The following is a 12,287-nucleotide window of genomic DNA, read 5'->3' as shown; positions in this document are numbered from 1 at the left end:
ATTTTTTTTTCTATCAAGAAAATTAAACATTGTCAACAAGCTGAATATCCATAAATCTGAAATGATTACATCAAAGCCTGTCTTCACTCCTGCAGTTGGTGGAAATTACTGTGTGCTTAAAAACAGAAAAATGACACAAGGAGGTCTCAGAGAAGTCCTGAGGCAGCAGTGTGCTGAGCAAAGGGCCTGCACAGACACAGAATGGCAGAAACCTGATCTGGGACTCCAAGCCTCAGTAGTTATTTCCAGACAGCTCCAGAAAGGACTGGGGCTTGGTCCTGGGCAAACTAGTGAATTTTCTCATGACTTTTATTGTTATAAGTGGCTTAGAATGCCAGGGGGAGAGGAATAAAGAAGTCTTTTCTTTTCTTTTGAGTACCTACCACTTGCAAGGCACTGTGCCAAGCACTTACCTGGCATTAATTGACTTAATCCCCATAAGAGCTCCATGAAGTAGGTGCCACTATCTCCATTTCAGAGATGAATTTTGCCCCAGGAAAGTTAAATAACTTGTGGAAATTCCCCCATCTTAAGGGAGAAAGAGTCAGTATTTAAACCCAAATCCTTCTACTCCAAATGCCTGCTCTACACTTTATGGACAGCAAGTGAAGTGAAAGTCGCTCAACTCTTTCCAGCTCTTTGTGACCTCTGTCATCCAACTCTTTGTGTCCAACTCTTTGCGACCCCATGGACTATACAGTCCATGGAATTCTCCAGGCCAGAATACTAGAATGGGTAGCCTTTCCCTTCTCTAGGGGATCTTCCCAATCCAGGGATCAAACCCAGGTCTCCTGCAATGCAGGCGAATTCTTTACCAGCTGAGCCACAAGTGAAGCCCTATGGACAGCAAAGAAAGTTTTAAAGAAGTTTTTAAATGGGCAGCTGCTACCTTAGCTATGGGCAAGAGCACCAGGCTCAGATTGAGAAGCTGGGGTTGAAAAGGAAAATACATTTTTCCCTTAAGTTCTACTCATAACTGCTCTCCACTGCCCTGCTTTAGCTTCTTTTCCTATCAGCTCAGCTCAGTTCAGTCGTTCAGTCGTATCTGACTCTTTGCAACCCCACGGACTGCAGCACGCCAGGCTTCCCTGTCCATCACCAACTCCCAGAGCTTGCTCAAACTCATGTCCAGCAAGTCGGTGATGCCATCCAACCATCTCATCCTCTGTCGTCCCCTTCTCCTCCTGCCTTCAATCTTTCCCAGCATCAGGGTCTTTTCAAATGAGTCATTTCTTCACATCAGGTGGCCAAAGTATTGGAGTTTCAGCTTCAGCATAAGTTCTTCCAATGAATATTCAGGACTGATTTCCCTTAGGATTGACTGGTTGAATCTCCTTGCAGTCCAAGGGACTCTCAAGAGTCTTCTCTAGCACCACAGTTCAAAAGCACCAATTCTTTGGCACTCAGTTTTCTTTATAGTTCAACTCTCACATCCATACATGACTACTGGAATAACCATAGCTTTGACTAGATGGACCTTTGTTTGCAAAGTAATGGCTCTTCTTTTTAATATGCTGTCTAGGTTGGTCACAGCTTTCCTTCCAAGGAGCAAGCATTTTTTAATTTCATGGCTGCAGTCACCATCTGCAGTGATTTTAGAGCCCAAGAAAAAAAAGTCTGTCACTGTTTGCACTGTTTGCCTATCTATTTGCCATGAAGTGATGGGACAGGATGCTATGATCTTAGTTTCTGAATGTTGAGTTTTAAGCCAACTTTTTCACTCTCCTCTCACTTTCATCAAGAGACTCTTTAGTTCTTCACTTTCTGCCATAAGGGTGGTGTCATCTGCATATCTGAGGTTACTGATGTTTCTCCCGGCAATCTTGATTCCAGCTTGTGCTTCCTCCAGCCCAGCGTTTCTCATGATGTACTCTGCATATCAGTTAAATAAGCAAGGTGACAATATACAGCCTTGATGTACTCCTTTCCCGATTTGGAACCAGTCTGTTGTTCCATGTACAGTTCTAACTGTTGCTTCTTGATCTGCATACAGATTTCTCAGGAGGCAGATCAGGTGTTCTGGTATTCCCATCTCTTTAAGAATTTTCCACAGTTTGTTTGTTCTCTTTTCCTATGAGAAAGGTTTAATAAAAAGTGTTTTCCTGTGAGAGCACTGCCTCCCTGAGCAACTATAGTCCACAGTAACTGGCCTTGAGCTGGTGGTGAGTTTTTCTGGTTTCCCCTCCAAGCCTCCAAGCAATCTACCTTCCTTTTCTATTGTAAAGGAAAGCCACCTGACCTTCTTTACTCCCCATCTTATTTAGAGACATTCACCAGCACTAGAAAGTCATGGTCTATTTTATAAGCCACACAAACAGCAATGCATCAGTTCACTTCCCATCTACTGTGTGTTTTGGGGTCTTCTGGGTAGTAACAGGTTGGAGCTTGGTGTGCCCTTATTAAATTGTGAAGGTCACTTCTCTTTAAGGATCCGTCATCAGCGAACCCTTTGCTTCCTCTCCACAAATGTGTCTCTTCCAGAGCCTTTTGCAATTATGGCTCGTTTCTCTAGGTTTCATATGGCAGGCGTCTGAGCAGAATTAAAAACATAAGCACGTGCAAAAATAATCCGCTTCCCAAGATAGTAAATGCTGAGAAGTTCTATATTAGAACACACTGTGAATGCTGACTGGCTGGGGCATGATTAACCTAATAGGCTTAAAGTTCCACTTGCCATGCACATCTGTTAGGACACGAGCAACACTCAGAGGCCCGTAATCCACAAGACTGAAGTCCTTTAGAATTGCCCTGTTGCTCACTAGCAGCAGAGGGCTCAAACCTTAGAACATCACCAGGACAGCAGCATTACTACCTCGGCAAGATGGGGCCAAGGAAGTAAAGAGAGCTGGTTGCAAGTTTAGGACATTGCACCTTGGACTTCAAAGGATTCTGGCCTGCAGATTGCCTGGATGAACTAGTAAGACTGCCTTCTGTTCCTATTTTAAATACGATTCTCTGAAAATTGTGAGGGTTGCAGGTGGGAGATGACGACAGGCTGACATCATGGGATGCACACCTTCCCACAGTGATCTTGTTAACAGTGTTGCCAAGAGTGGCATCCAGTTTTTTAAAAAGCCCAAAGCAATTCTTCCAGGACATCAGAGGGCCAGTGCAAGAGGCTCCCTCCCTTTGCTGGTTCAAAGTTCCACCTGCTATGACCCCGGAGGGGGCTCGTCCCAGGGACAGCGGGCAGAGGAAGAACAGCCTAGTCCCAGGTGGACCCGGACTGTGGCTGACAGTCTCTGTCAGCTCACCAGGGATCCCACTGCAGGCAAAGCAAAAGATATGGAGAGACTGATCCCAGAAACCAAAACCTCCCCATCCCAACTGAACAAATCACAAAGCTGCATGGCTACGGACATTCCATTCAAGAGACAGAGCTCCCATGGGTCACAAGGGGCAGCCTTTTCCGAGGAAGAGAGTGAAGAAAGTAATACCCAGCAGACTTCCAAATGGGCAAAGAGACCAAAATGTCACAGGTCGAGCAAACAGGGCCATTACCGCCAAACCATCCTTCCTGCCCACGAGTCTGAAGACAAGGTGGACTTCCCCGAGCCCCTGGTGAAGGCCCACCAGCGCACTTACACCTATCTGCATGCCTGCCTCTCCAAATATGAAGCAGTTCTGAGCATCACCCATCGGGCCACCCAGACCCACGAGCTGCTGCAGCCCATGGTCAGCTTCCTGATGCTGTGTTTCGACGAGGTCAACCAGCTCTTGGGAGAGATCTCAAAGGATGGGGAAGAGCTCCTCCAGGAGGTTCGGGAGGATCTGGCTTGGCCGTTGAAGAAAGGAGAGCCCCAGGAGCAGCCAGATCTCCTGCAGCAGCTTCTGCAGTACACAGTCAGCAAGCTACAGGAGCTCAGCGGCACGGTGGCCTTGCTCTCCAGCAGCCTCCTGGAGGGCTCTGGCAGCTACCTCCACGCCACTGCAGGCCACCTGGAGAACAAGCTGAGCACAAAGAGAGGCGCGGATGAACGCCTCCTCAGGACTCTGGGGCACCTGGAGAGCTTGGCGAGCAGCCACAGCGACCCTGAAGCGTGGGGTCTACCCCTGTGCTCTGAGGACAGTGGCATTGGTGCGGACAGTGAGTCCGTGCAGCTGGCAGACAAGCTGAGCAAGCAAGCCAGCTGCGACCTAGTGCCGGAGGCTGCAGAGTGGAGGCCGGTGACTTCACCCACAGTGGAGGCCAGGCTGTCAGGACACACCTGGCAGCAAGGTCCATTCCGGATGGGTTTAGACGGACCCCAGGACTGCCCACTCTCAAGGCCTCTCACAGCTAAGGTTCATCCAGCAGTGCAGGGTGGATCAGGGAGCCCCTGGCCCTCCATTGCTGGCCCAGAAAATACTGCCTCCAGGCCTTGGGGGCTGGGCCAAAGCACTCCATGTGGTCCCCCTGGGATGGGGACTTCCGGTGAAGCACACCTTTCTAAAGGCTCCAGGTGCATGGGCACTCCATCCCTCGGTGAAGGTGAGGACAGCAGCTCAGAGGAGGAGGAGGAGGACAAAGGGAGCTGCACGAGTCCATGTACCTGGCAGGAAAACGCTTCCCATCCAAGGCCACGGTCTTCACCTGCCAGTGCCGAAAGCCCATTTCAGCCACACCCCCGGAGGCTCAGGAGCCCCCAGGCCCGGGAAATGGTTCTGAAGATGAAGGAAGCGATCAGTGAAAGGATCAAGTTTGTTCCTGTGCCCTCTGAGCACCAGGACTGGATGGAGGAAGAGGACAGGACCATGGTGCCCCCGAGACCCAGCACAGCCAGCGGCAGCAGGAGGGCCCCCTCGAGGCAGAGGAGGTCCCAGTCCGAGGGGTGTCTGAAGAGCCACACGGAGGACCACACCCTCCAGGAGCTGCGGAGGGTCCAGAGGGACCTCAGCCAGAGGCTGGAGGCATTTTACATCGCCCGATGGCAGGGGCAGAGCCAAGAGCCAGTCATGCAGCCCAGAGCTGCAATGTTGAGGCCCGACAACCGCTGCCGGGTGGTCCCAAGCAGCGCCATCAGCAAGCTAAAGTCATCCCTCACCAAGAACTTCAGCATTTTGCCAAGTCAGGACAAGAGCATCCTCCAGAAGTGCTGCTCCCGCCCTGAGGGAGAACAGCCTGGGCAGGGAAAAGCTGAGGGGCTCCCAAACATCATCCCACCAGGAGAGAGGGCCGGTGAGGCTCCATGGGTCAGGGACCAGACCATCAGGAGCTGCCCCACCAGAACATCAGTCAAGAAACTCATTGAAACCTTCAGTCCCACCGAGAGTCTAAGGACACTGGGGGATTCCCGGGACTCGGGGCCAAGCCCCTGCCCCAAGAAGTGGGGGGTCCCCACCATGCCTCCCAGATTCCCCATTTACAGAGGGCTGGCCCCGTTGTACCCAAAGCCTCAGATTTCTCCAGCAGCGGGTGGAGAATCTCTCAGGATGGGCCCAGGCTGGAGGCCCTTAGCTCCTACTTTTCCCCCTCTGCTCACAGCTGAAGCAGCCAAGAGTGAGGACCTCAACTGGGAAACAGAGGAGAACCCAGAGGATCTCCCTCCACCGCCTCTGGAAATTCTGATGGACCAATCATTCACTTCTCTAGAGCCCCCGGAGAGTGGCAAGCGAGCAGAGAGCCCCTTTGAACGGACCCACGTGCCAGGGCTGGGAGGGACTGGCTCTGCCCAGAGAACGTGGGCTTCCCCAAGGCTAAGAGCCTCCATGAGCCCCACTGACTTGCTGCCCAGCAAGAGCACCACCACCCTCACCAGGGCCCGCAGCGGAGAGCCAGGGAACAGCAAGGGCAGCTGCAATACTGGAAAGCTTGCCTTGGACTTCAACCACCCACCAGCAGCTAGCGGAAACGCAGAGGTGCAGGGCAGCAGGGCGCAGAGTCAGGTACGGGCAGACAGGGCCTCAGGCCTCTCCAAGCCTCCCCGGAAGGTCATCCACTGGCTGCATTCCAGCCACACATCCGGGCAGAGCAGGATCTCAGAACCCAGCCTAAGCAGGCCGATGCGGGGACCGCATTCTCCCGAGGCCCCAAGGCAGACCCAAGGCCGAAGCCCCATGCTGGTCAGGAAGGCCTCTCCCACAAGGGCGCACTGGACGCCCAGAGTGGACAAGAGGCACTCGGGCCTGTCCTCCACCCACAGATCTGCCCAGCCAAGTGCACCCTGTGTGCATGGATCCCCTAGCCCACCCCTCAGCCCTCCAGTGAGTCCCAGGGTGCTAAGCCCCCCAACAGTGAAGAAACGAGCTTCCCCTCCCCTCCAGCACAAGCTGCCCAGCCCTCCCTCAGCAAGCCCACTCGCTCAGCACAAGATCTCCAGTCCCCCTACCCAGTGCACAGAAGCCGGGTCCCTGGCCTCTGGCCCCTCCCCGTCTCCCCCAGCATCTCCCAGTCAGGGGCCCAAGGAAACACGAGATTCTGAAGACAGTCGGGCAGCCACGGCATCTGGAAACACACGTTCCATTTTCTGCCCAGCCACCTCCTCTCTGTTTGAAGCTAAACTACCACTCTCAACAGTACATCCACTCACCCCACCATCGCTGCCCGCTGAAGCTGGGGGTCCTCTTGAGACCCCCACAGGAGGCTGGAGGGGCAGCTCAGGGCCACGAATGAGGGCAGATTCACAGCGAGGGACAACGCTGTGTGCCCTGAACCCTCAACCTTTCATCCGAAGGACAGCCTCTGACCCCCGGCCAGGTGTCCACCTTCACCTGCCTGTCCCAGGCGCCACCAGCAGCGCTTGTGAATCCCAGCATGGCCAGAGCAGGTAAGGAGAATCCTGTGGTTCGGGGAACAGAGCTGAGGGGCCCTTAGGATCATCTGGGTCAGTAGTTTTCAAACTGTGCTCCGAGAGAAGAACAAGTTAGAAAGGGGGTATCAAGATATCTGGTCTCCCAGTGTCCCAACCTGAAGCAGCAATTTTTCATCTGTTACACATTTCAGGTTCCCATGAAAGATTTCATTGTAAGAGGCTCTGCTGTAATACAAATAAAGTTTAAAACAACCAGGTTGGTCCAGCCACACATGCCCCTCATTTCACAGGTGGGGAGATTGAGACTTGGCCCCCCCAAATTGAGTCACGGTGACCTGTCTGGAGCCAGTAGCTTGATTTCTGTCCTTTCTGGTTTACATCAGTAGACCTGCATCTTAGTGGGAGATGCTTTCTGGTCCCAGGACTTTCTTTAAACTCTAAAGTTGAGACCCTCAAGAGGCCTTTGTGCATTGCATCTATTGCTTTTTACTGCATTATAGTAAAAAAAAAGTTGAGAGATGTCTAGAGTATTTATTAATTTTTAAAATGCCCCATTCTATGTTAACATAAATAAGGAAAAGTAACTATTTTTTCCACAACAAAAATAAATTGAGTGAGTAGAGTGACACTGTCTTTTAGTTTTGCAAACCTCTGAAGTTTTGCAAACCTCTTTAGTGTGTGGGCTTCACTGAAAGACAGCTGGGTTCTCAGACCTTCATCCACAGGCACTCCGTTGTGATGTCACACATCCTGTAGTCTAGAAAACTCCACTCTGCGTTCATGAAAGAATGAATGGGAAAGGCACAAAACATCTTAATATTATGATGGACACAGTTTTGACAACTTGGACACAGCACCTTCCTCGAAAAGGTCTGGGAGGCAGCCAGGAGACACACTTTAAGAATGGCATATCCTGGAGGTATTGAGTATAAAAGTTTGGCTTCCTCTTACTCCTGAGGATCCCCAAGCCTGCCTCCTTCTCCATCTCCCCTTTCAGAGTGCATAGAGGAGAAACAAGACTTTCCACGAGCACTGATCACGAGAACGCAGGCAGAAGGGCCCCCCTGCCGCCCTGGGCCGGCTGAGTTCCAAGTGTGCCTTTCTCATGAAGGGCTGCTGAGGGGCATGTTCTTGGCCCAGACACGCAGACAGGCCTGGGCAGGCGGCTGTGAGAGGACATGACTCAAAGTATAGCCACTGCCTGGCCATTGAAAGGACTCATATGGTGATGTGGTTATTTTACAGGATATACAGGGACATGTATCTTTCCTTGAATTGTAGCATGGGGAGAAACATGTACATCTGAGGTCGGTTAAAGAGGAACTCTTATCAATGTGTCTTAATATCAGATCAGACAAAGCTCAGCCCGCACCAGCCCTTGCTATCTTTTCAGTGCCCACAGTTGTGTAAATCAGAAGTTAATTTCTGCCAGAGTGATACGTGTTACAGACTTCACAGTCTGTCGAGGCATAAATGGTAATTTTTCACAAAGTACTCGGCAGTCAATTTTAAACAAAGATATTATCTCGGGAAAGTTGTGCGTGATTATAGTTATATAAATTTCCCCAGCCACTTGAAAGAAATGAAATATTGATTATTTTTGCACAAATCTTAATGTAACGTTGCTCTTTTCTTAAATCTAAAATGAGGTTTCTACAACACAGCACCTTTCATCTGAGAACCTCTATAAATGTTAATGCATTATTCCTCACACTCGCTACTTACTCAGTTATTAGATTTCTAAAACTGTGCCCTTCAGGAGAAGAGCTTGAGAGAACAGGGACAATAAAATGGCATTAATTAAAAACACTAACATTTTAAAACAGCAGGAGCAATAATAAAGTAACATAAAATTGTTCAAGGAGAAAATACTGCCATTCTCTCAGGCTTCTCCTCAGAATAGGGCAGCCTAAAAGGTTGTTTGATGTCCTGAATTTCAATATGCAGAGAGATGGGGCGAGGTGGGGAGTGATTATAGCTTGAAAGAGGGAGGAAGAGGAGGATGCATAAACAGGAGCCTTCCCAAGGTCACGTGGAAGGTCACAGAGTGACTCACACCTATTCCTGTCTCCTGGTCAGACCACACCTCCAAGCTCTTCCAGACTGTGAGATTGTGAGGATGTGATGGAAGTAGTGGGAAAACGCTCATTCCCCAGACACCCCCTACACTCCCCGCCCAACCCTTGTAAAGTTGGCATCTGGGAGCAAAAGCCAGCCAGCTCTAAGAGCAGGACGTTTGCAGCTCTGTAGCAGACAAGCATTTTTTCTGTTGTCCTGGGTATGGGAAACAATGCCAGGGAACTGAGCGTGATTTCCCCAAGATCATGCAACAGGTCAGTGCCAGAAAGCCAGGAACTGCTCAGAACAGGCTGTTTCCCCAAGCAAGGACTTGCAGGAGCAGCCCCACCCATAGTATCTTGCAGCCAGGGCAGGCTTGCAGGACGCACTGGCCTGCATCTGGTGTTGATCTCCCATCTGTCATCCTGTGCTAGGCATGAGCCCCTTTTTTAGAAAACACGATGGTGTTGATACCTCCCCATCTTGGGGCCCGGGGATTGGGCACAGTCCTTGGAGGCTTCCCCAGGAAGCTCAGTTACTGAGCCTCAACTGTTACTTACATATTGAATCCTCTGGTGGAGGCAGCTGTCTCTCTCCAGGTCTCAGTGTGTCCAGACTTGCTCCCTTAAATGCAAACTCGGTGCTTTTACTCTCTGCCAGGACAGGACTAGCCAGGCAGGGACTCTCAGCAGACATGTTTCCTGATCCAGAGACCCAGGCAGCCTGCTTCCCCATCAGGTCTGGGAACAGGTGGAACCACAGCCATACAGCAACTGAAAAAAATCGACCTCCTGGCCTGAACCTCATGGACATGGAGGACCTGGCTGGGGGTGGGGAAGACACAATTCTGGAACCAAATCCTGTGTTAGACCTCAGTGTCAGCATCCACAGATGCTGGGTACCATAACCTGTCCCCTGGGCCTGCCTCTCCTGTTCCTGGTAGCCGCTCCAGCCCACGGGCAGCAAAGGGTCATGCCTCCCCCTGCTCCAAAGGGGCACAGGGAAAACAAACAGTAAGGTGGGAGCTGTTACCCACACATCACTGGGTCCTGCAAGGACTCATGGTGGGGCCAGAGGCTGACATAGATAAGACTGGCTCTAAGGAACAGAGCGGGTTCCTCACTGCCTGAAAATCGTATCGGCCAATGTCAGTGCCCATTCACCCCACCCTCATTCCTGCCACTCTGATCTTGTCAGGATCCAAACTCGTCCTCTGCTGGTTGGATATCCCATGTAAGTCTAAGGATGCAGAGCTGAGCACACTCATAATACAGTCAAGAAGGTCCTGTTGTGGGCACAGAGAAGGGCTGCTGGTCTGTGCACATGGAGAGCTGGGTCTCGTCCTGGCCCTGAGGTAGCTGATGGAGAGGCTCAGAGCCTCAGGTGCCATATGACAGAGTGGTCCTTCAGGTCCACGGGTATGAATTTCTGGTCATGCTACAAAAGAGCACCAGTGACAGTTGACTACTTATTGAGTGCCTGTGATGTGCTGGGTAGTGCGCAGAGAGTTTTCCATGCTTCATCCAATATTGAAACCTTTGAGTGTCCTGTGAGATGGGCATCATTACTACCTCCTTTTGACAAAGAAGGAAACAGAACCAAGACGATTAATCAACACACTCCAGGTCACACAGCTAGTAAGTGGAAGGGCCAGGGCGTGAACCTAGACAGCCGACTCCACCTTCCAAGCGGTTGTTGCGGGACTAGCCTGGCTGCCCATGGCCAGGGTGGCTCTCTGAGCTGGTTCCCCATCTGGCCTAGGCTTGCTCCGTGCTTGGGACCACCCTCCGTTCTGTGCCGCCAGAGCACACTGAGTGGCCCTCTTTGTTCAGAGCTCCTTCACTGTGGCACTCAGCAGCTGGGAAGCTCTGTTTTAGTCAAAGGCCAGGTCTGGGCCAAGCAGTTTTCATTTTATTCCTTTCAGGAAAAGGGTGGCAGCGGAGCAAAGCCGGGTTGTTTTGGCATTTGTTTTATTTTAGCTTTTGCTGTTATCGTTGGTGTTGCTTTTATTTTTAATTCAGCTAGCTAAGCCTAGCCCTTTATGGAATAAGAAGTGGTGGTTCAGATGGTAGAGAATCTGCCTGTGATGCAAGAGATCCAGGTTTGATTCCTGGGTCAGGAAGATTCCCCCAGAGGAGGGAATGGAAACCCACTCCACTATTCTAAACTGGAGAATCCCATGGACAGAGGAGCCTGGCGGGTTATAGTCCATGGGGTTGCAAAGAGTCAGACACAGCTGAGCAACTAACACTTTAAAACAAAACAAAATAAAAGCCCGAGTTCTTGAGGGATCTGTTTTGTTCAGAGCTGCAGGCTCTGATTGTCCCAGGAGAAAACAGGACTCAGCCTGTCCTCGGAAACGCCAGGAGCATGGCTCTCATGGTACCCCACCAGAGGAGACACCCACAAGAACAGCACCAGCAGGCAAAGCTGATACGGAAAGGCAGGGGCCTGGCACAAGGGCCCACCAGGTCTGTGGGCGACACAGACAGGAGGGCTGGAGAGAGACAGAATGGCGAGGGGGCGGGGCCAGAAGCCACGAGGAGGGTTTGACTGGCACCTGTGCTTTCTCTCTGCAGCGGCAGCGAGGAGAGCCCCGAGGACCCAGAGCCATGGAACAGCCCCTGTGGCCTAGAACTGAAGGGCAGCGGCAGGGGTGCGCCATGCCCAGAGCTCTGTGTGCTGGGCCACGGGCTGCAGCGAGAGGCCAGCGCGGGCCATGCCCAGGACAAGTCCCAGCAGAAGGAAGTCACCTGACGGGCTGCCAGCTGAGTGACACTGATGTCACTCAGCAAGGGTAACAGCCAAGCGTCAGCCCCAGAGAGGGTAGGCCAACCAGACTCCTGCTGAGATGCAGGAAAGGCCTGGAAGGGGCGCTGCCCGAGGGGTCTGCTAAATTCTGAACAACTACTGTGTGCAGCCCTGCATCGTGGTTTGCCTCAAGGGTCGAAGATTAACTATCAAATGGACTCCACAATGACACTCTTTAATCCTTCAAGTGTTGGCCTTAATTTAGCAGGAAAATGTATTTCCAGCATGCTTGATGAGCCAGGTGTTCATGAAACCATCTAATTCTCTCAACAATGAAGGAAGCAAACAGCATTCTCCTAGTTTTGCAGCAAGAAAACCAAAGTACCCCCATGCCTACTCACCCCCCAAGTGTCTTGTCTGAGCTCACCCAGCTAGGAAGAGAACAGGTAAACTTGCACAGATGTGCCTGGCACTAGAATCTATTATCTTTCATTACTTTTTTTTTTTTTAACATTCCATTGCCCTTGCCTATCCCATCATTCCATTTGCCTAAAGCGTGCACCTACTTGTACAAACAGAAAACTTTTTTAAGGTTAAAAAGTGGCACGGCATTCAAGTGCCCATTATGAGCTCTGTTGAGAAGCTGATTGTTCCAGAGATAAGAAGCCTGAGGTGAGATTAAGACACATAGCTCCACCTCCTTCTTTTGCTTCCCAAGCTCAACTCCAAAGCCCTGAAAGCAAAGCC

General features: G+C 51.2%; 1 protein-coding gene across 1 annotated transcript; it reads left to right on the top strand.

Annotated features, from left to right (window-relative positions):
• The first annotated feature begins 3,003 nt into the window (after positions 1–3,003).
• Positions 3,004–11,546, top strand: PCARE (photoreceptor cilium actin regulator). The gene is made up of 2 exons (XM_043916141.1): positions 3,004–6,746; positions 11,369–11,546. The coding sequence occupies exons 1-2, from the start codon at positions 3,004–3,006 to the stop codon at positions 11,544–11,546; spliced, it is 3,921 nt and encodes a 1,306-aa protein (XP_043772076.1).
• The last annotated feature ends 741 nt before the right edge of the window (positions 11,547–12,287 follow it).

This window comes from Cervus elaphus, chromosome 11 (assembly GCF_910594005.1).
Source record: "Cervus elaphus chromosome 11, mCerEla1.1, whole genome shotgun sequence".
NCBI lineage: Eukaryota > Metazoa > Chordata > Mammalia > Artiodactyla > Cervidae > Cervus > Cervus elaphus.
The sequence above is the reverse complement of the archived record's forward strand: the minus strand, read 5'-3'. Positions and strand labels throughout refer to the sequence as shown.

Coding starts and splice junctions, on each gene's coding strand:
- PCARE (XM_043916141.1), top strand. CDS start 3,004: ATGGGATGCACACCTTCCCACAGTGATCTTGTTAACAGTGTTGCCAAG. Junction 6,747..11,368: donor TCCCAGCATGGCCAGAGCAG/GTAAGGAGAATC, acceptor TTCTCTCTGCAG/CGGCAGCGAGGAGAGCCCCG.